The sequence below is a fragment of the Vidua chalybeata genome, chromosome 5 (genome assembly GCF_026979565.1).
Source record: "Vidua chalybeata isolate OUT-0048 chromosome 5, bVidCha1 merged haplotype, whole genome shotgun sequence".
Lineage (NCBI taxonomy): Eukaryota > Metazoa > Chordata > Aves > Passeriformes > Viduidae > Vidua > Vidua chalybeata.
Genome location: NC_071534.1, coordinates 18,132,099 through 18,158,945, shown reverse-complemented (window position 1 = coordinate 18,158,945; position 26,847 = coordinate 18,132,099). Strand labels below are relative to the sequence as shown.

General features: G+C 40.3%; 1 protein-coding gene and 1 long non-coding RNA gene across 10 annotated transcripts in view; one reads left to right on the top strand and one right to left on the bottom strand.

Annotated features, from left to right (window-relative positions):
• Positions 1 to 4,647: 4,647 nt before the first annotated feature.
• TCF20 (transcription factor 20) overlaps positions 4,648 to 26,847 on the bottom strand; it is a 93,072-nt gene continuing 70,872 nt past the window's right edge. For 5 of the 7 annotated variants that reach the window (XM_053942249.1, XM_053942247.1, XM_053942253.1 and 2 more), the window contains 4 exons: positions 20,363 to 20,456; positions 13,683 to 13,732; positions 10,579 to 10,706; positions 4,648 to 6,800 (listed from right to left, as the gene is read on the bottom strand). In XM_053942249.1, coding sequence (XP_053798224.1) covers positions 10,623 to 10,706; positions 13,683 to 13,732; positions 20,363 to 20,456 — 228 coding nt within the window. In that variant the 3' untranslated portion in view covers positions 4,648 to 6,800; positions 10,579 to 10,622. The remainder of the gene's footprint in view (positions 6,801 to 10,578; positions 10,707 to 13,682; positions 13,733 to 20,362; positions 20,457 to 26,847) is intronic. The other 2 variants (XM_053942248.1, XM_053942252.1) reach the window with 2 other exon arrangements.
• LOC128787794 (uncharacterized) lies at positions 6,708 to 13,663 on the top strand. Of its 3 annotated transcripts, none has more exons than XR_008430853.1 (4): positions 6,708 to 6,954; positions 7,456 to 7,557; positions 10,607 to 10,769; positions 13,332 to 13,663. It is a non-coding gene; the product is annotated as an uncharacterized LOC128787794 (long non-coding RNA). The 3 variants fall into 3 exon arrangements; XR_008430852.1 differs by lacking the exon at positions 13,332 to 13,663 and adding an exon at positions 11,738 to 11,977; XR_008430854.1 differs by lacking the exon at positions 13,332 to 13,663 and adding an exon at positions 11,738 to 11,977 and having other exon boundaries at positions 10,607 to 10,881.

The following is a 26,847-nucleotide window of genomic DNA, read 5'->3' as shown; positions in this document are numbered from 1 at the left end:
CCAAAGGGCCGTGCTCTAAAGGAGAATTTTCCCCCATTACTGGTAGTCTTACAGTAACTGCTGTTGATTAGCAGTGTTCCTAATAATAAATTCTACGTCTTCTGATCCATTAATCTTCTAGACAGCAACAAGTCTGTGCAGTTAAAAAGATGTGCCTTCTTTCTCTCTTCTGAAGCAGCAGACCACAAACTTGATGTTTGCTAAGTCCATCTTTCACATCTGTCATAAGGAATATTTACATTTCTGCTGTAACATCATCTTTTCCAAGTCTTTTGTATTCCTGTGGCAACATGACGCTGCTGGTTTTGAAAGAAATGGTGCAACTATTGTAGCTAGTCATGAGGCCTGCAAACCTTGATGTCCTCTTTAAGGCTGCAAATGCCCACTTCTATCTCACAGCTCTGGAAACTCTTTCTTCTCCTGGCACATTTTCCTGCCATGTAAAGCCAAGAAAGATTCCCACTTGGAGCAGAGTCAAACACAACCCTGGAAATCTGCTTAGATGCTACAAAATTGGGCCATTCTGTATGGCCTCTGCTTTTGGTTGCTGGAAAAGTCTCCATCAGCAGTATTAATTTTACTGGCTTATTTTGTTGCAGAGTGCAGCTCTTTGGCTTCATTCCCAAATGGGCAGTTGTATTTTTGCCATCTATCACCTATACAGGTAGTGATTCCTCCTCAGAAGTTTCAGCCACAGCAGGACACCAGGTGAACAGAGAGACTGCAACATCCACTTTATACAGTGACTTCCTCACCTTGGTTTCCAAAGCAGCAAAATATTACAAAACCCAGGAGTGTTACATTAAATCGGTCCTTGTTCTGCTTACAACACGGTGCTTTCTTGCGTCTTTGAAATCCATTGCCACCTGCCAATTCTGAATTTCACAGTACAATACTAAAAAGTAATTTGTTCGCTCTTCTGTATTTCTTCTGACTACAAATGTGAACCGTGAGATCTGTCTTACGTGCAAATTACTTCAAATCCAAGGTGATGAAAAAGTGCACAAGAAGAAGTAAGCATTGTTATGCCCCATAATCCAGGTTGTTGTAATTCCAACAGCCTTTAAAGTGATGTCCTCAAAATAATCTACAATTTGTACGAATCTAATAATTCCATTTCTCTTCTGAGAGGAAACCCAGTTCCGGTAGGCAAGAACTTGGGTGAAAGACCAATTGTTTTTATCATACAAATGCTGTGAAGTGTGCAGACTTTCATTTTTTAATAAAACCATGAGAAGTGGTGACATTGCTTTGATGAACTGGCTTCAGCTCAGAGGACTCTCGCTATACAATGCAAATTTATCCCTACACCACCATTTTTATTTTTAGTGTAAACACCTCCCAGCTCTTTCCCCAACAATTTCTCTGCCATTCTTTGCTGCTCCCCACTAAAAGATGTGGCACTGAAAATAAGCAATTTCAATAAAACTCAGAAAAGTATTGCCATGCTGTATCTCAAAGCCAGGGAGCATCAACCTCCAAATCTACTGTTATCTCCAAGTTTGGCAGGGGTAACTACAACCCAAAAGCCCCTAATGCAATACAGGTGGTATTTGCAGGTAACCTGGCCATACTCATGTTCACTAGCATATGCAAGCAGTTTTTATCATCCAGAGGAGAACATGTCAGCATGACTCCTGAAGCCCAGCTAGAGTGGAACAGTTTTTTCACAGGGCTTTGCTACAAGCTGGAAGACTATTTTTCTTTTTCAAATTATTTGGATGGGAGTTAAGTCTCTCTGGGGCTGCTAAGAAATATCAGCATTTCTAAAGCTGGCCAGGTAAGGTCAAAACCTTGAAACCACAGTGTTAAAACTGAGTTAAGCAATAAATTGCAAGAAACCTCTGGAGGATGAAGGGGGAAGAGAAGCAATCTCAGCTCTCAGTATTGCCCTGTGGAAGAAGCCAGCAAACAAGTGATGCTTTCCTTCCAGTTCAGGCTAAACACATTTAACAGGACAACACACTAAACAGGAAGTGGGATCCACTTAAGAAATTAAATCCTACAAAAAGATTCTGTAAGCAGACTCTCTTCACTTTCCAGCTGGATGACAGAGCAAACCTTTTGGATTCCACCAAAAGTACAGAAAGAGCAAGCAATTAAACAATCACGTGTAGGGAAAATGACAGCAACTATTTCACTGACCTTTGCACTCTAAGGAAAAACCTCATAATCTCCTTCAGAGCTTTACATAATAGTTCCTGGCTGAATAGCACAGCTCAGGTAGGGAGCTCATGGTGCACAATATCTGAATGGAGCCAATTTTTCAGTGATGTGCATTAGCCAAGCTCTCATTGGCCTGTAGCAATGCCAGGAGAAAGTACCAGTGTTACCGGTCTCCCACAATTTTCTAATAATTACTTTTGTTGTCTACCTTTATTGACTAAATTCTCTGACTCCTAATATGCTGCCAGAGTTCCATCTTAAACCTGAAACAAATGAAAAACTAAACCTCAACCTAAACTTGTTTGTTGGAATTTCACAGCCAGACAAGAATCTTGTCCTGTTTCACAACAGGGATTTCTAACCCAAAGCCAAGATTGTAACTACTCTATCAGCATCTCATAGCAAAGTCAGTAAAACCGTATCTTTGTGTTTTCTATATCTGTAACTGAACCTGGATTATGTGTACTCTGTTCTTTTTCATGTAACTTAATAATTAAAAAAAAAATCCAGAGCAATGGTGAATTATTCATCCTCCACCATCTAAATATTCTGTTCCACTGCCAAAAGTATGATATTTACACTTAATTTTCTACATTTTGAGATAGAGGACTGCTTCTTTCAGTCATTCTGGCGAGTCAGGGACTAGATCAGACAAACCAATGCTGTATCCCTCTACCAAATATTTCTATCATGTCCAGGACACCCACTGCACTCGGGACAGCACAGGTAATTCCTTATGTAATAACTCAGTTAATAGGCATGATAATTTATAAAGTTTATATCCAAGTCAGCCCCCAAATGGTCCCCTTGTAACTGTGCCAGTTTAAGGTATTATCTTTCCTAATACACATTTTTATGTAAATTATTGCAGATTAAATAGTCAAAATTCCAGAGCTGCCATTCAGTTGCCCATATCTCAACAAACTTTTGTTTTTTTTACATGCATGTCCCACCAAAAATGTATTTCTTTAGCTTGCCATTAGCTGGACTCTGTGAACTAGATGTGCAACATTCTTTAGCAGATCCTGCACCCCGAACCTCTGAATGTTTTTTATTTCAATACTATTGAACATCATCAGTTTGTCTTGTTCTAAGCAATTCAAAAGGTTCAAAAATGTCACAACCCCAAGTAAAACTCCCTCTCATACCTCTGTGGTACACATTAGTGAGGTTGGCCACTGCCCTCTGCAGGGGCAGCTGAGATGGCTTTCTCCTGTGCTGCACGATCCACGGTGGTCTGTGCCTTGGGTTTCCAAGCATGGATTTCACGTGCAATACATATAAACAACAAATGTATCAATGGGCAGCTCCTGGTATTGAGATCTGCTCTGTACACATCCCAGGGCTTCCCACAGCTCCTGCAGGACTCCCTTTATCCTGGTCATATCAACAAACATCCTTTGCATGTTGAATCCATTCCCTATTCTTGATGAGAAAACATCTTTTTCTTTGACCCCATGCAGCAGTGCTGACTCACTCTGGTTAGCTTGGAAACGCTGCTAAACCATCACATTCAATTCCAGCACATTGGTGTAAGTCTCTTTCAAGTGATCCCGATGGGAGTCAGCATGGAGAAACACTTTGAAAATGAGCTGCCTTATCCAAGCTCTTGTTAGTTCATTCCTCATCCAAACAGGTAATTCCCAAATGGATGCCATTCTCATCTATACACGATCTCTTTTAAGGTTTTAAGGTTCTGCTGCATGTCATTTCTGCTCCACAAATTCTAAATTAGCCAAGACTTCCAAACCTTTTCTTTCTTTCCAGTTTGGGGTATCCACAATGGCAAGCTGTTAATTGCTCTTGCAGGATGAAGCAGGTAAACGTTCTGCACAACAGCTTTCAAAATCCACTCAGCACTTTGCATTTTCTCAGCCAAAAGAAATTTTTATTTCCAACAGGATTTTATGACTCTTCTGGATAATTTCCAAGTTCTCCCAGGAAGCCATTACACATTGTTTTAATTCCTCCTGGCTCGGTTTTAGAATCATGATGGCTCTGTTTCTGTAAAGGTTTCTGTAAAGACTTGACCACCAAGCACAATCCTGCTCTACTGGAGAGCACCCCTGACCTCTGACCACAGCACTGGGGGGATTAAGCCACAGCTGAGTCAAAGGATTTTAAACACTTCCCACTGCAAAATACTTCCCATGGAACTGACTGTGGTACCATTTCTTTAATTGCTCTACACGACTGCCACTACCTTCCAGCCACAGTGCACAAGGAAATGTTGAATCTCCATACTTGCCACAAGCTCCCACATGGAAAACCTCCAAGGCTCCCTCCCAGCTACCCAAAAACCTTCTGCCTCTGCTGACACCACCCTGAAGAGCCAAAGTGAAAGTGTCAAATTCAACAGTTCCAGCACACACTGTTCTGCTGTCACAGTGCTACATACAGAGTTGACTCTTCACCAACATAAAATCAATGCAATAACAGGAACTTTTTTTTTTCAATATGTAGAATAGAACAGACACTATGAAAAAAAAAAACAATTTTTATTCAGTTGAAAAGAAGTCATTTACTCAATCACATTAACTATGCTAAAAATGACTTTTTTCTGACTACACCAGCAGTTAAATATTTTCAGCACCAATTCATGACACATTAGTGACATTTATCACAACAGGTCTATTTCTTAATGTAAAGGACATACTAACTTCAGCAGCTGCTACTGGGAAAGGAGTAAGCAGAAAGCTGCCTTTTCTTTCCAAATATTTATGAGTGAGAGTAGCAACTTATAGAAATAAATAACTGCCAAATTATCTCCCAAATCTTTAAATCCATCTTTTAAAAATAGAGTTAAAATAGATATCTTAATATGAGCTATCATAGATTTTATTTTTATGTGCTGAATACTCCAAAATGTGAGTAGTTGAGCAAGCATCCAGTACATAACTTTTAAAACAGTTCTTCCCTCCCCACAATATCAACCCCATTTTTTCATCCATGTCATGCTGGTTAGATCCCTATCTCTAGTGACTTCCCAGTAAACAACACGCTGTTTGATATCGCTAGGATACGCTACCATCCTATGAGTGAAAGAAGTCAGTGACCTGGTGAAATACCACCAACTCACAGGAACAAAAAATTCATCCAGTCATTGGCTTGTTAACTCTGAACATCAAACAAATCCTAAGCTTTAGTTTTTCAAAGCCTTTGTGGTCTTCCTCTTGCTGGGCCAGTTCAGAAGGTCATCACTGAAGGCAGAACCGATGACGAAGGCAAAGAAACCAAAAAGCAGCAGATAGTACTGTCTCTGTCCTTTTAAACAAATCAAGTTCGCACAAAACAAAAGGAGACAAGGTTAAAATGAAGTTTATTAGTTTTTTTGGTTTTTTTAAGCTTTTTTTATATAAAACTGTTTGTGAAACAGCTATTTTTATTCCCATGGCAGAGTGACCCCTGAAAGATGCACTAACCCCTTTCTTAAGGCCTTAACAAGAAAAAAACATGATTTTTTTTTGTTGTTCCTAAAACCCAAATGTTTTAAAATTACATAATTTACAAAAAACCCAAAAAAAGAATAAAAAAGGAAAAAAAGGAAAAAAAAGAAAAAAACCGACCCCGAATAACCATATAGTGTAGGCTGTTACACTGACATTCCCTCTTCCTTCCTTAGGAAAAGCAAAAATATAAAAATAAAAAGAGGGCCAAGTGGATTTACCCAAATAAGTTTGAAGATACATTGATTCCACCAACATTCAGACTTCCTCTTGTTCCCCCATCTGGCAGGTAAACCATGTCTTCCTCTCACCTGCCTTCCAAACTGAAGGCAGCTTCTTGGAATGATCTGGGGGTCACGTTGTTGCACACAGGGCAGACACTCCTTTCCCCTGTGTGGTACAGGTGTTCCCACACCAATAAGGTGTATGGGACCTAGCAAGCAGCAGCAACCTCTTACTTCATGAGTCTCACGACCCAAGAATCTGCAGATGTTGTTCAAGCTTACAATGTTAATAGTGTTTCTCAAAAATGGAAACCTCCCTACCCCTCAGACACAACTATTGACACCAAATTACCTGCAATCATCCAAGCCTTCCTCCCACACCCTACAAACAATTTATCAGTATTTGATTTGCCTTTCAAAATTGAATTTCATGAGATGTTGTGAGAAAGAAAGCAAGAGGAAGAGAGAGAAGTCCTGTTCGGAGTACTCCCAGTTTTGCTATTCTTTCCCACAAAATGTTAGGCTCCACATGCCTTGCTTTAATTTTGGATTTAACATTTACTTTAGCTATAGGTTTCTTTTTTAATTTATATGGGGTTTTTAAAATCTTAATCAAAAGCATCAAAAGGGATATAGCGCACCTTTCATTTAAAACAAAGTCTTTCAAGACTAAAAAATAGATCTTTATATATATATATATTTATCCCTCCCTCTTTAATTCCCCCCACCTGTTTCCTTTTTCCCCCTCCCCGCCCCACTGTCACTATGGAGATTGTGTCCATGGAAACAGCTGGTTCAGACTCCTTGGTCAGATTCTGTGATGTCATCAGTCTTGAGTGTGATGTAAGAATTTATGAAGGAAGTGCTGGCATTGGCAGGCACGTCGAGAGGGGGCATGGCTGCACAGTGGGAGAGATTCCATTCAGTCACGAATGTCCACCGCTTTTTATCTCAACAGCCTAACCTGAAAAACAAAGTCAAAATCATATTGGAATGGTTCCTTCCCTCCATTTGCAAACAGGCCTCTCAGGCGTTGGAAAAAGCCACTTAGCAGCCTACCACAGCAGCAACACCAAGATTTCTTTAGCTTTGTGGACTGAAAACAGATATAGACAACGGTGAGTAGTTCAGGAAAGCTAATCCACGTGATAAAAACTCTTCGTTTAACAACCAGCAAAAAAAAATTAAACAAGCCCAGTTCTGAAGGAGGTCTGGGATGACAGGATGATCCGTGCCACAATGGCATGGCACTCTTACAGAACCTCTACTTTCAGCAGCCAGGCAGGAGCTCACTCACCTCATGTCTGCTCCTCACATTCACTGAGAGATTGGGAAAGAGAGGGGCCAAGCATGTCCCTACATGGCTACAGCTCCTGGGATGCCATGAGGGACTGCACCCAAATGTTCCCCTATGGGCCACGCTGCTACCATCCAATGGTGGTTTCCAGGGAATATGCAGCAGATAGTGAAACTAGTATCAAAATTACAGGAGTCCAGGAACCAAACCTGGGAAATTGCCAGATTTTACCAGCTAAAGGTAAAGCTGTGTGTGGTTTAACTATTTGAAGGGCAGGTGATATTTCTTTCTGCTGCTTTTTGATCTAATTTTCATATTACAGAGACAGTTCATAGAAGGACTAAGCTTGTGATGTCTTTCAAGACAAATGTGGAAAACGTCCAAGTGCTTAGAACATGTTCTCCCTGTCCAGAAATTCTCTGAGGTAAGAAAATGAACTTCAGGAGTTTACTAAGTTGGTGGCGGCTCAGCTCAAAAGAGAAACTACAACGTTAAAATTTAATTTCTCTAAGTTAGGGTTCTCATTCTTACTCTGCATAGAGAGACAGCAAAGCTTGAAATAATGTATTCCTTCCATCCCTTATCCTGTAACACAAGTGAGCCTAACAGCAATTTATTTATTTAGTAAGGTTACTTAAATATGACTTAGATAAATCCCTTCCTACCAGCTAGTGAGCCTGGAAAAGAACTTGCACCAGAAGTGATGCATATGGAAAGCGGTTTACAGAGTTAGAGGTGTGCCTGGGAGCAAAGTAACACCCATGTTTGTTCATAGTTGGCAATTAAACTCCAGGAACCCTAACTAAGTGTGATGCAGAAGTCAATACTGCTCTGATCATCAGCACACCAGTTAGATTACATCCCAGCAAGCCCAACTCTTGGCTGCAAATATCCCCCATCCAGGGGTGGCAGGCTGAGAGTGAATAAAGAGTCAGGCAAGCACATACAAAAACGAGATGGGCAAGGTCATGGAGCAGCAGCTGAAGAGCTTGAAAGGGGGAGGTTCCCAGAGAGTTCAGGCAGCTGCCCCTTGTGGTTTCATTACTGCGCAACTGCGAGCCCTCACTGAAGGAGTGTCAAGGCCGTGTTGCTGTCTCTGGCTCCTGTACAACTGCAGCTTGCCCATGCCTGGAATTGGTCCAGAGCATTAGGCACTGGCTCAGGGAAGAAACAGGCTCAACACACAGAGTCCTGCCTCGTTCCTGGACAAGATCCAGAGCACCAGACTTGCTCTCACAGTCACTCTCCAGATCTGGACTTTATCCAAATGTTCTAGAGGCAACTGGCTCAGGGAGAGAGAAGCAACGAAGACAGAATACACTGACTTGCCTGGATGTAATCCAAGATGCAGGATTTTTCTTAATTTGCTAGGCCTGGGAGTGAATCAGGACTAAAACAGCCCAATAATCTCACAACTGAGTATCCACTGTATCTTACACTAAGGCCAGCAGAAGGGCAGTTCCAGTACTACCTGGACTGCTACAGAATTCCCCTGCAGTTCTTTAATTATCACAGTAATACAATTTTTTTGTTGTTGTTATAAGAATATTTTAGATTTGCGTGGCTTTTGTTTTGGAATTCAAGATCAGGTTGGAATTGGAGAACCTAATTTTTAAGACATTCTGAACATTGAAAGGGGTGGCTAAATAGGACCTTCTGGTACGAATTAATTGAGGCAAAAGTGGATTTTGAAAGAAATGATGCCTTAAGAGAGATATCTAGAGCATACAGTGAATACAGTGCAGAGATTACACAGTCTGCAAGGTCTTAAGTCAAGACATTCCTACGATATATAAAAAAAGAGCTAGCACTGGAAAAGAATGCAGGGAACAAAGCTTTGTAAAAGGTCTCTGGGACACAGTAATGTTTGCCAGTACCTTAAAGGAATGGCCCAAAAATCACCAGACTTCCCTAGTGTTAAATAGCCAGAAGAGGCACTTTGGCTGTGGGACTCTGGTTCTGCTTTAACATTATGAATTACACTGCCTGTTACATTTTAAGGAAAAGAGAAAAGCTTAAAGGAATCCCAATGACCTTTACCATGGAAGGAGAAAGCTATTCAAACACTGAATACTGTTAAATACTGTTTACATGGTAACTGTTAAAACAACACTCCAAAGCCAAGAATGAATGCTATTAAAAATGGAAAGTCAGAGAACACAGCTGAGCTAAAGCAAGTCAGTGGTCAGTCTACAAAAAGTGTTTATATGGTCTTCTGCTACTGCACCAAAACCCCACAATCTTCCAATTAATCTCTCATCCTTCACATAGAACACCATTAGAAGTACTTCACAATTACTTTATGTGAAAAACAGGAAAGATTTTAAGTCAGGGAGGTGCCTGGGAAGCAAGGGAACGGCAATGAAGGAAGGGGATTACCATCAGCAGTTCCAAGAACTGACATCAAAGAGCAACTTCCCCTGCATGATTGCAAGAAAAAGACAGAGAAGCAAATAGCTTGAGTAAGAAATGCAACTGAGTAGTGAAATGAAGGCAAGAGACCTTCTTGGGCTGCAGTTTCATGGACAGGGTGCCAACAAGTATTAATTTGAAACCGAACACTTATTTCATTTTAATCCACCCTGTTGCCTTTGAACTGCAATGCACTTGCAATTGAGGAAGAAATAAGAAATCCCAACCTCATTCCATTCCCTGGGTGCTAACTCCCACCTCAGTGCTACTCCCTCCTTGTGCCAGTGTATTTTCCCAGCTACACAGTGAACCAGATTAGGAAAATGACCCAGCTCTGATGCTAACATGACAAAAAGCTGTTTCAGACAACTTGAATTCCCAACCAAGTTCTCACCTGGCTGTATGAATGCTGGGCCTAGACAAAGGAGGAGGCAGGAAGGAAGTGCAGTGAGAAACTTGGGGCACATTACGAAGTTATGGAATTGTGACCACTTCTGGATACAGTTCTACCTTCTATGCCCCATGTCTGTTTTCAAAATAGAGAAAAAAACTGGGCTAAAAGAAACACAGTAGGGTCCTGCTAAGACTGATTTACTTATCCCTGGATCTATCTACATTTCCAGAAAATGGGAATCACAGGTTACAATAATCCTGAACTCATCAATATTATTTATTCCTTAAATATAGAATTTAAGATACTTTGACTTTATTTATACAGAAGCTTACTAACTACTCTGAGACTCACAGAAAAAAACCTTCAGATCCTTATGGACATGATACAAAAGGAGATTTCTGCCACTTGTTTAGCTGAGAGAGCAATCAGGTAGTTGTAACAGCTAACAAGCTTTGCCTTTCATTGTTTAACAGAAGGAACTGCTACAGAAATACAAAAAAAATTAACAGGATGGTATCAGAGAAAAAAAAACATTACAAATTTTCTGAATATATACAAAAGCACCTTGATTTCTCACAGAAATGGGGAAGGCACTGGATGTAAGACAGCAGGTGGAACTGGAAGCTCTCCCCCACTCACCTGTGCTTGCTTTTATATCCATTCCCAGGAGTACACTTCCCCCCTCACCCCCGCTCCGACTGCTCTGTGCTGAGGCTGCCTTTCACCATCTTGTTCTGCAAGGAGGGAAGAGAGCAAGGAAGGAGGGGCTGACGAACCAGCAAGCCAAACAGAGGAGGAAAAAGAAAATGAGGGAGAAACGGAAGACAGGGGTAGGGAAAGGGAACATACAGAAAGTGTGAGAGAGAGAGAAAGAGAAAGAGAAGTCAGTATTGGAGTCAGAAATAGAATTTTCAGACAGAGTTTTCCCCAAGACAAAAGCAGGTAATTCCACAAAAGTAGAGTCTGAGATACGAAAGCCTGGTTAATTTTAAGAAACACAGAATTTAACACAAAAAGGTAGAGCAAGCTGAGAAGCATTACTTGAAAGTTGCCCAAACAGTTGGCTTAAGACAATCTAAGACGGCTGAGCCACCAAAAGGTGAGGTATCCCATCCCCTTTATAGCCTCTCCATGGCTCAGCATCCTCATCAGGTCTGTTGCAACCTCACTTGCTGTGGTGCAGATAGAGCTGGTTGGATCTGTGAGAGGAACCCTTCAAAAGATGACAGTTTTCAGACAGCATTTTCCCTGTGATAAAAGCTGATATTTTGCATAAGTAACACATTCAGGACATAGATGGTTGAAGCATCAATCCTGACAGAAGGAAATGGAAAAGCTCACTGGGGAGCACATGGAAAGACAGGACCAGTCCCCTCTGGACTCAGCTTGCTTATGTCCTAAGTGTCAAGCACAGTTAATGAGGCAAGAAGCACCTTTGCTCTCCAGGAGCCACTTATTGTGATGAAGTGTATTTACTGCTGTGAGGCACGGACTGTCAAAGGGTAAGAGGCCCTGTACTGGGGCACTTAATGCTGGAGATTTATAAAGTTAGCTCCTCCACCCATTAGCTACAGAACAGCAGAGTGAGCCCTGAGACTTACTAATTTGCTAATAGTGCTACGCTGGTGTTACCTAAAGCATCGCTTTCAACAGACTGATTCAAAGTCTTTCTTCCTCTCAACTGCTCATACTCATGTCATGCAAAAAATTGATGCAATTTGTTCTCCAATCATTCTAAAGCAATGGCTTTCAGCCTTCCTGTTCCTGCATTGTCACTGTCTGCAATTCCCCTTTCCAGCCACTACAATGGAAGGAACAGAGTGAGCTATATTCTGCCCTGCAGAAGAATTGGGAACAAACCAGTAATGATTAGTGAAGCACACAGTGAGGGCAGAGAAAGAAAGCAAAGAAAACTCACTTGGCTTCAAAGAAATTATTTGTGTCTTTACCAAGCAAAAGTCAACAAACTTCAGTGTCAAATAAAGGCTGCTGGTGTTGAATTTTTGTTTTTAATGCAATAAAGAAAGTGATCTGCAGTGGGATAGTTCTGAATAGAATTCAAAATTTTATTGCCTCATGAAGAACCGTTATGAACTTAATTGGTAGTTGTCCCACTCCCATCCTGCAAGATTACTTCAGAAATCCATGTGTCTTCTCAGAATTTTTTCTGAAAAGCTGAATTCTTTGCCTGAATCTAAACCAGTTTTTCCTTTCATGGTTTGAGCACCATCACTACGAAGTGCTCACACACAGCAGCAGTGATCCAAGCCATCTATGTAACACTATATTTCCCTGGAATACTTCAGGCCACAGGCAGCAAAAAGAAAACAGCCTTCAAATACACAACCCTCTGTAATGGTTTAACCTCAGCTGGCAACTAAGTACCAAGAAGAAAATAACTATCCCATCCAAACCCAGGACATGCTCCAGTTATCTTTAGTCAAGTATCCAAAGTTGAGCAGAGGATGGCACTTAGGCAGTTGCATTACACAGAAAGGGGAGCTCATCCTTCCCGTTTTTGTTTGGCAAGATCTGCAGGTTCTTGTAGCATTAATGCATTAATTTAAGCTTGCTGTACATTGTCAACATTATTCCAAAGTTGTGCAGAATAATTTATTTTCTTTTATATAATGAAAAGTAGGCCAATTCTGGATAAGAGCCTGAATGTGCACTGAATCTTCCAGTGCATTTTAAATACGTGTGTATAAGTACATCATTTTGTGGTAGAACATCCAGAAAGGAACATGAGGCTAATTCCTGTATGTTTACAAAAGACAGATTAAGAATAAGCTGTGAAAACAAAAGACCACCAGATGTCAGTCTAATTCTAGGCAGGGATCTGCAGACAAGAACTAGATGGAGACTAATCCCTGCTAGAAAGCAATACAATTCTTCCCTATTATCATTTCCTTTTCAGCACAAGCCATCCAAACTCTTGCCCAATTCCCGCTGTATTCAACTGGCAACAAGAACAGTTGTTTTTTTCTGGAAACTCTCTGACCATTTAAAACTGGAAGACTGGTGTCCACAACCTCCCAGGGATGTATCCTCCCTTAAGGGCTGGGAGGGGTATTCCCAGTACTGTATCCCGTTACTTATAGCTACAAGAGAGTATGTATTGTCTACCTTGTCCCCTCTTGCCATGCAGACAGCTCTCTGCACCACTGTGTTTGTAGGCTCCAGGGACAATCACTAAGGATGCCCAGACCCTGGGCAGAAGCAGCATAGGGGTCTTCTGACGAGCCAAAGATGTACAGAACAACCCCAGAGATCCACTGAAGGCTGAGTGGTTGGACTCAGTCCAGTTACTACTGATAAACTAGAACAAGATGTTTCCAAAAACCAGAAGAACTTTTTCATAAAGGAATTTTTCTTCTTCCTTGCATCCTCAGTAAATCCAAGGAGAAAACTCGACAGTTCAATGCAACATTCAAACAGGAATAGAGAACAACATACTGATTCTATCACAGAATTCAGGAAATGAAGCTGAGCTTTCTGAAGAGTCATCAAGGATCTAAAAGAACACTGAGCAGATGGAACAAACTTTTATCTTCTTAAACTTGGTAGTCTTCTTGAGTTGATGTTTGTCCCCAGAATATACCACAAGCATATATCACAGAATAATTGAACTAAAAGCATCTCTGACTACAGACATTATCCACATAATAAGATTACCAATCCAAATTTAGAAACCAGAAGAGGACAACAAAAAACCCAGGTATAATCTAGGAGAGGATTCTTACCTTGTGCTTGGGGCACCTCACTGAGAAATTCTCTTCGTTTAGTAAACAATCTAAAGGAGGAAAAGACAGCAATGTATTATTTTTTAATGAAAACCAACTTGAATAATACATCACATGTGTTAATCTTGCCTCACAGGTACACAGTTTTCATTCAAAGATCTCTCATAGGAATACTTTTTTATTAGCAGGTTCATTCCTTCCACCCCCAAAGTTTTAGCAAACAAAGTAACTGAACACCCCAAGTGACAATGTTGCTCGGATTACCAAGCAGCCTTGGTTTTCCCTTTGATCTGTATGCAGTAAGAATGATAACAGCAAGCCTACAAATCCTGTATCCCAACCCCCTTCAGCTATTCAAGCCTTCTTCACTTTAGCACACGGAAGATGGACACATTCATCCAATGTGAACAGACAATCCCTGCATTTCATAGTACAAATGCTGCCTTTCACCCTTACCCTAAAGCCCTGCCAGCATCAGGGAGAGAAGGGGTGTGTGTTTCTAGGTATGGGAGTATACAATGCAATCACAATATATACAACTGACTTGCAATCGCAAATCCTGGTGGTAAGTTGACACTGTGACACTATGTCTGGTAGTCTGGTCACTCATGCTACTCTTAGATCTGCTTTCATGAATCTTATATGTGAAGCTTCTATGATCTAAAAATAGTTTCGTTAATTATTTAAACATATTACGTACAGTGAGGCACCTATATGCAACTGTTTATTTACGAACAAATTAAGCAATACTGCCATTTTGCAGAGCACTTATTTAGCAGCACTGCCAGAGTATGGATTGCTTCTCCTCACACCCCCCTTCCCAGACTATGCCTCTAAGTGATGCAAGTCAGCAGCTCCCAGAATTTCAGCTACAGGAAAAAGCAGGACTCCCCTCAGAGCACTCCGCTGCCTCCCCTGGGCACCTTGAATTGCAGGGTCACCTCTCAACCTACCCAAACGCCTGATACCACTCAGTTCCAATTGCCTCTTGCATCAGAGGCTGACCCCAGGCTGTCACTGTCACCTCAGGAGCAGGACCAAGCACCCATTCCCACTCCTATACAACCCAAGAGCTCACAAGTAGAGAAGTGCAATGGTAACTAAGATGTGCTAATTTAAAACGCTCTTAAGTATGTAGCATAAGCAGTGCTACCTGCTGTTTCAATCTGCTGGAAGAGTTTAGCAGACAGCAGGAGACTGGAACTGAAGCTTGAGGGAAAAGCTTTCTAGATACCCAAGCTTTGGCAGAGCATCCCTCTGCTACGGAATGCTTAATGTTTCAACATGAATGCCTCTGGCCTGAATCAAAGGGAAACAGCATGCAAGAGGCTAAGTAACTTGAGAGATTTTAGCAAAGGGGAGTAAAACCCTTAATCCTGCCACAGATAATTTCAAATGCAGCATTAGCAAATCACAGGAAATAAATAAAATGTCTTCTCATTATAAGGGCAAGAATCATACATTTAGACTACAGCATGAATTATCACTGCATAATACAGCAATCATCAAAAATATACAGAGAAATCATCAAAAACATACACAGTATGTTAGAACAGAATGGAGTTCTCTTCTTTGTTGGAAAAGAATGCAATTCTTTAGCTAGTACATCAGCAAGAAAGACTGTACAAGGATCAGGAAAGAAGTGCCAGAAACCTTGTACCTAATGCCTGATCTGTGTATGGAGCTCAATTTCTTACTAAGGTCAGCATTTTTGTTGCAAATACTAATAGCAGATCCAATTAATAGCTTTTTTTTTTTTTTTGTTTCTGTTAAAGGACAACTATGAAAAATGTCATCAGCACACTGTAGAAAATCAGCTGAATACCAATAAGGCAGAAATTGTTCATCATTACAAAGCTGGCCTGGATTTTGGTTAGCAGTTCCAAGTATTTTATATAACAGATTATGATTTGTCATGAAGTCAGCAGACACAGAGCTATGATCAGCTCATTGTGGCAGAAAGGGAAAAGTACTGAGACTTGTCCTTGTTTCCACATATTTTTCTCCATAAAGTAGTCAGGGAAAACCTAAAACACTTCTAATAGAAGCAATTATTCTTCTGTAAGCTTCACACTTTTGTCTCACCCTCTGTGTTCTGCCTGTTACTCATCTTTAATGATACTTGTGAAGACACAGGATTTCTGTTCTCTGAAAATTCATTTTATTTTCCTGTTAATCTTTTCCTAATTTACAGTCAAAAATATTTTGTAAGTAGAACTGCCTGTGATATATGTTGTAGGGACATGTGTGTTGCAACCATCAGGATCTGACTCCAGGTGGGGAGGAACAAGCGGAGGGAGAGGATATAAAATTTCAGAAAACAAAGATCCTGTTTCCATGGAGACATCCCTAGGACTAAGTTATCTTGAGACATCAGAGGCTCTTCATAAATTTGGACAGATGAAAGCCAAACACAGACAATATTAACCACAGTCATTTCCATACAAAAATTACTTAAGTGGCACTACTGATCTTGATTTTTATGTAAATGGCTAAGAAATGTTCAGCTCTCTTACACCCTATATTGCCAAAGACTATTTTCTATGAAAGGAAATTAAAAGACAGCCTGAATTATGCTATATAAAAGCATCCATATGTACCAATTGGCAACTTACGAAGCCACGTGCCTTGCACAGCACTCAATTAACAACAGCGGGGCAAAGCCTGGCTCCTCACTGGGGTGGGGTTGGACACCGACCATTGGCGCAGAAGCCAGAGCCCAGGTCCCACCCCAGGGCTGCCTTCAGGGCTGCAAGGAACTGAAGCCATTTGACATATTCCAGCCTCCAGCCCTTTCCCAAAAACCTACTGCCTTTCATGAGGCACAGTAACTGAACAGGGACCAACTTCTAACCCACATGGATGCAAAGGCAAAACACTTCAGATCACACTGCAACTGCTTTAAAATACAACATGGGTACTTCATCTCAACTAAGGCACGGGCACTTCCAGGAATTCAGACAAACCAAGTGTATATTACTCAACATACCCTAAAAAACACTCCAGCAAGTGTTTTCTGTTTGGCTTTATTTCTTTGAGATACAAAACCAGTCATACATATTCCAAAAGCCTGAAAGCCCTTGTAAATGTTAACACAAACTTCTGAGGATTCAGAACAGATCTGTCACAGAACCTAAATAAAGCAAGGTGGCACCATCCTTCAAAGCAGGATGGTTGATCTCAAAATTGAACTACCACTGAGCTCAAGGAAGCTGAGAAGCACCTGTACAGTTCCACAACAGAAACACAGTAGAACTGCAAAACCAATAAAAAGAGTTTACAGGCTGAGCAAAGAGAAATAATGTTGATTTGTTTCTCAAGGAGGCCTACATTTTCTGCTTGGTCATAAATGAAAATCAGATCTTATGCCATATACTGTAAGAGTGTCTATAGATTAAGACAGCTTGATTACACCCACAGATAAAAACAACTGCAAACAAGGTCTTTACTGTCACACCATCAGGCTGAAATTTTAAATGCTGGGAATCTACTTCAAGCTGGGGCTTTTTTATTTGTTTTGGTTGAAAACTTCAGCTGAAGCAGCCCAACGATTTCCTTAAAACTCTTTCTTGGAAAAAAGTTATTCCACCCATGATAAACATCCCAGGATTTTTTCTATGAAAAGCTCTATAATATCCTGATTTTCAGTAGAACCTGGACTTTAGCTAAGGCATGCCCTTGCCAGTTACCACAAAACCAGCAAACAGAACTCTCTGAAAAGCAATATGGGGGTTTTCATGTGCACATCCTCTGAAGAGGCCTATTAGATTTTAGTAGCTAGGTACTTTTTAAAATCCCACCAAATATACTTCTGTTTGGGGGTGATCAGGCCTTTCCTGTAAATGAACCTCTGCCCTCAGATTCTGGCACCAGACCCAAAAGCAGTGAAGCTGGCGGGGACATTTCTAAGACTCAAGGAACCCAAAAGAAGAAAGTGACCATTTCAAAACTGCAAAATGGGAAGCTAGACAGCAGGCAGAAGTGAAAACAGTACTGAGAAAGGCAATCAAGATACAGAAAGAATGGAGGCTAACAGGAGGGAGACCAGCGCTACTGGAAGTCAGGATCAGGGAATTAAGGATGAGTGCCAGCAGGAGGCTAAGACAAAGAACCAACTGGAAAAAGGCATAGAAAGGTGAAACAGAGAATATAAAGGACAATATACAAGAATAAACCAGGACTAGCAGGGTGAGGTGTAACAAAGAGGTGAGTTAGGAGAACCAACTGGCAGCAACAAACTCCAGAGAGAAAAAAGAACTAGCAACAAGAAAGGAGAGAAGGAGGTGAAGTATGAGCAGAGAGGAAGAAACCAGAGTATGAGCTAGAAAACCGGAAAAAGGAAAAGTCAGAAAGAATTAGGAGGAATTGGGTCTTACAAAGAGACTGGAGTAAGAAATTTGTAAAGAGGGGCCTGAGACCAACTAGATAAAAGACCTGTGGTTGGTATGAGAAGCCAAAGAGAAGAACACATCAGACATACAGACCAAAAGGAAGAAACAGATAGGAAAATGTATTTTAAAAAGCACCAATTAAGTATTTTGTTCTCACTAAACCATACTCTTCCTGAAGTGAAACCAGAGACTCACCAGTTTTACCAACTCCTCCACTGTTTTTTAAATATGTTTGTGAAATTCATAATCCAAGTATCCCATCTCCATGCAGCTCTTGCCATTTATTACTGCTGTATTACTCAAAGGAGGGAGAAATTAGCTTGGAATTGTGCACTCCAACAGATGGCCACATGACAACATAATGTCTCATAACAAAATTAAAAGAAGTAAGTGTAGTCTTGGAACTTGAAACACAAAAAGCTACTCTAAAAAAACCTCACAGGTTGCAAAGTCAAGACAAAAGTGAAAAAAAGCCAAATTTAATCTAACCCAGGTCTACACATTATATAGCAGACATGTTACATTTAAAATGGACTAAATAGTATGATTATATACTGGTTTTTGTACATGATGCTGCCTCTTCCATGCATGACACAGAACTGCTCTTGGGTATCAGTCATGATTGTTCAGTACATTTCTCATTTTGGAGAATCCTACATTTGCTGAAGTGAAGTAGAGTTAAACAAGTGGAGTAGAGTTAATATAGCTGAAGAAAAATGAGAGTATCTGAATTTTGATATCTGAATTTAGAACCCAGAAAATGCTACATACTGTATCTAGTAAAACACGAATTTAAATTAAGCCCTCAAATTATTGGGAACATTCACTATAATTTTTGTTTCTTCATGGTATTGAAAAGGGCAAGTCACAAACCAGAAACAAATACATACTAAACACAACATGAATGTGAATCTGATTGGTGATTGTGTGTCTCAAACACACTGCACCAAAGCAAGTTTATTAATGTTCATGAAACTCTCAGGCATGACAGAGATGAACATCATAGGAAATTTTCCCAGTTCTACTTTCAGAACCAAGAAAGAATCATCTGCAGTATGACACAGATCCAGCAAGGACAACGTATGTTCATGAATGAGAACCACCCCTCCATCCTACAGGCTGAGGTAGGGCCTTATGAAAAGACATATCAGCCTTTAATTAGGTGATTACTATAAGATAGATTCATAAAAGACCAAATTTACACTTACATGGACACCCTTATTTCTGGTATTTTTTGAGTATGTGACTTTTGCAACCTTAATAATCTTTCTTTCATGTGAAGTCAAGGATTCCCTCTCTTAGTAGTCCTGTGGTATTAGAATATTCCACTGCAATATTAATTTAAAAGTAACTTCCTATTAGAATAAAATGCACATCTCCAATAGGGTGGGACTTCACGGCAAGAGGTGCAATACAGTCATACAAAAGTGAGCATTCCTACTTCAAATACTCTAACATTTGGAAAACAGCATAAAATGGGTGGTGAACAGGTGGGTTGCTGTGGAATTGGAATAACAAACAGGAAGCTTGCAATTATTTTCCAGGCTAGAGCTGTAATCTTGAATCCTTTCCTGCTTGTTATCAGATGAAGTTTTGTATGACAGAAGTGAGTTACAGGGGACTGGAAAAGTGGGGTATTATTTACTCCGAGGTTGAATTTTTTTTACCCAAGAACAAAGTTTATCTCCATGAAAAACTGTCATTACTGCACAAAACCCACCAAACTCACAAGCCCAGACTCATAGCTGGAAATAGTATCATCCAAACAATTAGTTTGTCTAAGGATGACAATTGAACCTACTCAAGAGACTGGCTGAACTGCTTCTTAGGAGGAAGAAGGATGGTTGTGCTGCAAATGGTACTGATGACTCTATAAACACAAACACAAACACTTGAAATATTTTCTAGGACCACTCATAGGAGTATAACCCTGAAAGAAGAAACCCCTTGCTGCTTACTTACATCCTTTTAACAAAGGGTTTCTATTTTTGGCAAGAAAATAGAAAAAAAACTGAGTGATCAGTTCTCACACTGCAGCCAAATTTCAGTCACTGCAGCTGCACTCCCCCAAACCAGGCTTTTTCTGCTCTTTCAGGTGGATTAGTTTTCATTACAAGCTCCATCTTGTCCCAGTATGTTACTATACGCTGTTTCTCGCCATTTTTATTACTTTATCTTCAAAGTAGGAGAAAAACTGAGAGGGAGTAATTTGTAAAGTACCTCAGAATTATTTAGTGTCGTATGCTTTGAGTAATTATGGAATACAGTTAAGATGTCATTTGTTCCTACCTGCATCGATGGCACATGGGTAATGGTATCGGAAGGAGCAGCCTTTGTTGTAGCAGCCTAAGGTGGCTCCCGGTTCCTGGCAATGGGAACATTTCTGAAAGGGAATCCAAAAAACAGTAATGAAGATTGCAGCCATTTTTCTGAATACCTGTATTTTCCTGGGAATTTTATCAAGCACATTCCAGCACATCTTTTTTTGACAAATCATGTTAAACTCTATCTTTCTACACCATACAAATAAAGGCCTTTCAGACAAGTAACAACATAAGCTCTTTCAAACTACGAACTTTTCAGTTGCACTAAGCAGGCAAGAGATACAAGTGTTCAGCCATCCAGAAAGAATTTGAAATACTTCTCAAATCCGTTTCACTGGCCCGTGTTTCAGTACCTGACAATGACATCACTATTAAAATAGGAGGGAAAAGAGTGTTTTTGAGCCTACAGCAGCTTTAAAAGGAGAATTAGCATGACAAATAATGATTTAGGAGACACCACCATGAAAGTAATTTGGTTACATCATTCTCATTATCACTAGTAATTGAAGAAGAACATGGCCAAGTTCAATGTTTTTTCACAGGTGATCAAAAAGGGTTTATTTGGAGCAGAAGAAGATGCCATCACGGGAAAACACCTCATCATCACAGAAATGGCACATGTCCAAAAAAACACACTTGCAGTGCAACAAGGATGCTCATACAATTATTGTCAAAGTAGCTCACACTCATCTGATGACCATGTTCAATTTTAATTAGTTAAATCCTATTAGCTCAACTAGTCCATGATGTATTTGACCATAATATCAGACAGTTGTGAAAGCAGAAAGAAAGCCTCTCACCCGTTTACTTCATCCTGAATGACTTAAGAAATGACCTAAGGAAGTAATTCTAGAGCACTTCTCATTCAGACAGCCATTTTATTTCTTAAATGTATACACTAAGTTATTTTTGTTAACTAATTTGATTCTGATGAAAGCTGATTTCTGACAGGCTAACATTTTTCCCTCAAAAAAAGATGTAGCCATACCTGGTAGAATTCACCAAGTGCTAGGAGACTGCTACGATTTAAAAATTAAAAAGTGAATTAACTACTGGCAGAAAACGAAGAGAGTAACTACCATCATTTTTGAGTCATACTTTAAAAAGACAGGAATTTTGTTTATTCTGCTAAATACAACCAACACCATAATAAGGCCCTGTATAATTGGTACAATTCACTTGAATTCAGGCTGTGAGAAGTTGCCTTTGGTCCATGCCTGCACACAGGGATGACGACATGATCTAAAATCAGTGCTGTTCTGGAAAAGCCGGTGTCAAACTACACCGCTCTACTGCCGCTACCAGCGAGCTGCACCTGTACCGCACACGAGCAGCTGTGCTCAAGCCAGCAGCGCAGCTGGCACCGGACACGAGCACGCCTTTCCCACCACTCGGGACGCTCATTTGTCAACATGGCCACACCCCCATGACCACACATCTTCAATCCCTGATCAGCACACGCTGCTGCAAGAGATCTGCAGAACAGACGCGGCCAAAGCTAACAGCCACAGCAAAATTGCTCACTCTGCATAGTAAACAGGGGGTTAATTACAGTACTTCCAAACCCTCTGGAATATCTGTTATTGTTCTTCCTACTATTTTGTGCTATACAGAGAGATGACTATAGTTCGTATTTAAATGCCTGAATGAAGATGAAAGCAAAACTAGCTCCAGCCATAAACCGGGGGCCCTCTTCAAATCAAAGCAGATGCAACTAACAGAAAATAACAGAAAAGCTTGTGAGACATCAGTTCTCGTGACATCTACAACTGCAGTTTTGAGTAACACCTTCTCTTTATGGGTATGCCAAAGCACCCTGAGCCTGATCTTCAGTGCTTTCTACTAAATTGTGTCTATATTCTAAGCATGACAAACTACTGCAGTATTTATGATGCAAGGGAAGTGTCCCTGAGGCCTAGAAAGAGACACACAAGCAGCTTATTATTGCCTGTCAGAACAACAATGCAAGTTTCCAAAGATTAAAAAAAGACGCTAAACCAATATTGAAATGCGCACCAAAATATATGGACCACAAGCCAAACTGCAATGTAATTCACTCTCCCATGGGAGTAAAACCAAACTTCATCCACAGAAAATGTCTTTTCCTGGCTCTGAAGTCAACTCTAGAAAGGTATTGTGTACTGGCAACAGTCCCAGATTCACCTATGCCAAGTACTCACGAAGTGCAGCTTGAGGAGTTCTGAAACAGAGCTTTGTACCTGTGTACTTTATTCTTGCTTTTAGATGTGGCTGACTGGGATTAATTATTCTAACAGGAGAGAACCCAAATTGACTATTCTTTTTGAATGCAGATATGAATTCCTAGTCTTGTTCCTCAGAGGCATTCTGCCCTCCCCACTTTATCTCATCTTTTATGTACCATCACACTGTTGCAACAGAAGGTCACTCTCCCCTGGAACACTGTGTCCTGTGCAGAGCAGTCAATAAGAGCATAAGAACTACAGCAGCAGAGATTGAACTGCAGCTGTATAAAGTATTTCTTAACACTAAAAAGGCATGTCTTAAAAGAGTATGCTGTGTGATACAACAGAAAACAAGACCTCTAGCAAAATTTTTGATACTTTTCCAAAAGGTAATTTATTTTTTGAACTTACTCTTTGCTGCATCTAGCATGGTTCATGTTGTTATTCTGAAACATGACAGGCATTTTGACAAATTTTCAGCTGAGAATGGAGAAGGAATGCTTTAAAATAATTTGTGATTTTAGGAGTGATTAGACAATAGAAGTGAATAGTTAAGATGCCTGTGCATGTGCATCAAGCCTTCACTGCCCCTTTTTTAAAGCCTGGCAGACAAACAGAGATTTTACCAAGGTTACCTGTGCTACGCCTACAACAGCAATTCCCCAGTGGATGACTACGCCGCTGACGGCTCAAGGCAGAGATCATCTGCTGCTGCTGGCTCCCCTGCTGCTGAACAAGTCTCCATTCTGGCAGATGCTTCTGCTTTTCACAAGCCACTGACAGTCTAATGGCCCCATTTCTTCTACCTCCTGGGACCCCCAACCATCTGCTTCTTTCAGGGGAAGCTGAGGGAACCACAAACAATAACTACTCTTTTTTTCGAGTTCTTCCTTCTTGGCATACCTGAGTGACTGAACAAAGCAGATGCCCTACAAAGCTGTGTGGTTCTGAAACAACTTCAGAGTCTATCACCTTATCTTTGAAAGAGACTATCATCATGTAATGGCACATGGTTTCCAAACACACCCAGGTGCTCCCTTGAAGACAAAAAAAAAGTGCTTAAAAATTTTCTGGATGGTCTCACTCTTCTTTTCCAAGACATTGCTGCTGTGCCTTAAAAGGTAAAAAGATGCCTTGTTCCTGCTGGTACTTTCTGTGGCTTTGGTTAGAACTCTCATCTCATGTATTTATGCTTCAAAACAAAAAATACGTACACTACAACTAGGAAATGTTGTAACACCAAAATAAAATCACAGAGCTTCTTACAAGGAAATGTTAAATTCAGCATAATGATGACTAATTGCTCTCTTGGTCCATGAGCAAATTTTCACCCAAACTCCACCATCCTGTAGCCATTCACCAGCAGATGGTAGCAGCCTGCTTGTCACTTGTAAAGGAATTATAGCATTCTTAGCCAGGGAAACAGCACTCCAGCTCTCCTGGGAAGAGAAATTCCTTTTGCTCAGTAAGCAGCCTGCTTAACCTCCCCTGCTTGCAAGAGCTGAAGGCTGGTACTTGGAGTGTGCTCCCAATGGGAAGTGCCAATGGATAGTAATCATTGCCAGGCATCTAATCAACTCCTGGCTTAAATTAAAAAAAAAAAAAAAAAGGAAAAAAAAAAAAGAAAAAAAAGGAAAAAAGAGACCACACAGCAAAGACTGATTCATAGGTCCTATCTCCACAATTCATCTCTGGCCACAAGGCACATATATCTCACTTAGAATAGGCTGGAGAGACTGAAAAGTGCCATTTAGTAGAGACACTCCATCCCATGAACTAAATTATCAATAGTATTAAAGCCAGATACATTGTCTCTACCTCTCCATGCTATTAGCAGCCCATTTCTTCCTTGCTACAGCTCATCATTCCGTGTCTACCAAAATGAAGTAACAGCCAACCTGGAAGTGTGAACAGCTGGGGTACAGCTACCACAGCAGCAGCAGAACGGCTCTGATTCATTTAAAATGCTACAGCACCTACCAACTGCATTTCTTTTGCTTTATGCTTGGCTTTTTACCCCCTTGCAATCTGTATTCTTTCACTCTTCTGAGACCACACTGCTATATATAATAAATAAGAGTATGCTTTTGAGTACCTCTTTTGCTCTTTTTGCTTCCCTCAGATTTGTACCCAACTCCACGTAAGTGCTGTAACAAAGATGTCCCGAGCTACCTACCTTCCTCCTCCCGAGCAAGCACAAAGCTCTTAGCCTTGTGAAAAGCAGTGCCCCAAGCTGCTCAGGTAAAGCACTCACCTGCTCACTTTGGCTCTGCACTGACAGAGATAATATCCTTGTCCCTAGACAAAGTACTTCTTAGTACTGGAATCCTACAGTGGACGTGGTTTCGCTGGTGGAAGGATGGAAGCTGCTGACTAGTCCTTCCAAAATATTCTGGGCAGGAGCAGGAACAGTTGCTTAGAAGCAGAAATTAATTGCTTCTAACACTAATGTAAGGTGTTTTCAGACAACTCCTCCGCTGTCTTCCTTGCTGAACAATTACCAAACCAGCAGGATCATATTTTCTGCTGTCTGTAATACAAAGGATCCTTTCTTGATCACCGGTTATATACCCTATACTCAGACCTCTTGACTTCCTCTCTTCCAATGACCAATTTTTCCTTTGGTTTGTTTTCTTTCTTTTTCCTTTTTCTTTGCTTTCTAGGCATCTCCTTGTTTTGCCCCTTCTCCCATACCACTGTCAAGAATGCATTAAAGGAGTAAAATGGAAAGCAACTGAAATGAAAGTAACTGAAGGTTACTAACAAAGCAAAGCAAGCAAAAAGTGAAATATACGTGGCATTAATTATACAGGTACAAGTCTTTGCTTTACATGTTATATGTATTTTTCATACTCTTTCCTTCCCCTGTTTAAATTATAAGCTTTTAGGAAAATAATTGCTTCTGTATAATTGCAGCGCACAAATGCAGATGTAAGATAATGAGGACTTCAGAGTCAGCTGCAATATTAGGAAGGAGGGCCTTCTGACTATTTCTGATTAAACAGTTGGCAGGCTCAGCAGAGGCTTGGATTTAATATCCAGGCGAAAGGGCAACAGAAACAGCAGGCAGTCGCATTCTGTTTCCTGGAAAGTGGAATGCAGAGAGACAACTTATTCCAAAAGCTACAAGAAAAAATAAAAATAAGTAAGTGTGTGTGTATACATATATATACTGCTGACTACGGGAGAAAGAAACACGTGATTTTGGAGGACTTCTGCAAAAAGGGACCAAGATGAAAAAAGCAAGGTGGGAAGACACTTTTAGGAAACAGGAGAGGAAAAGAGTACTTCCACTCTGATGTGCAGATACTGGTTAATGAAAAAAATTGTTTATGTGACTGGGGCTAGAGATAACAACCAGTACTGAAGGACACAGAACTATTAGTTTACTATTCCTGACAAACAATTTTAAGTTATCAAAAAAAACCAGGCACAGAATATCAGTAAAATGAATCCTACAATTAAAAAGATAAAAATCTTTAAGCCTGCATCACAAAAAGGCATCTCTTGCCAATGATGATATCTTCCTGTAGCAAGGAAATCAAATAAATAATAAAGGATAATAGTCCAGAAGTAAAACTGGACAGTTGTCTTCAAGTCAAGAAACTAAGGACAAATTTAGATTCCAAGATTTCAGCAAACAAAAAAATCAGTGATCTGGAAGATGCTATAACTAATAAAGCTGCATTAGGAACCGTAATAAAAAGTTAGAACTGCAGTGCTGCACAGGCTGCTGAAGCACAAAGGGAAGCTGCAGCTCAAAATGGATGGCATAGGAAAAAAACCCACAAGAAATCCAAGAGCTGGAAAATGTCTTAAAAATGGAAAATCCTATTCAATACATGCAAAACTGATTATGCTAGAACAGAAGCACTTGAAAGTAAGAGCAGAGCATTTTATTACCCTCAACTAGAAGGAAAAATAGAATGCAACAAGAACAGAAATAACCATTTGGTTTTAACAAAGAATGGTCTGCCAGCAATAATTTTAAGGTCCTGTGCAGACACATAAGCTATTCGACTGCACTTATAGAGACTCTCAAGAAGGGGGGTGAACTATAAGATGTGAAAACTTGTGAAGTTTGTAAAATTATCCAGGGTAGCCAGACCTCAAACTGATAGTAAAAAAAGCTGCAAACCATCTCACAACCATGGATAGCTGTATAATAAAATGGAGATGAAAATTACTATTGTTAAGTGCAAAGTGATGTATGTGGTAAAAATATTTTCACCTATGCATATACATG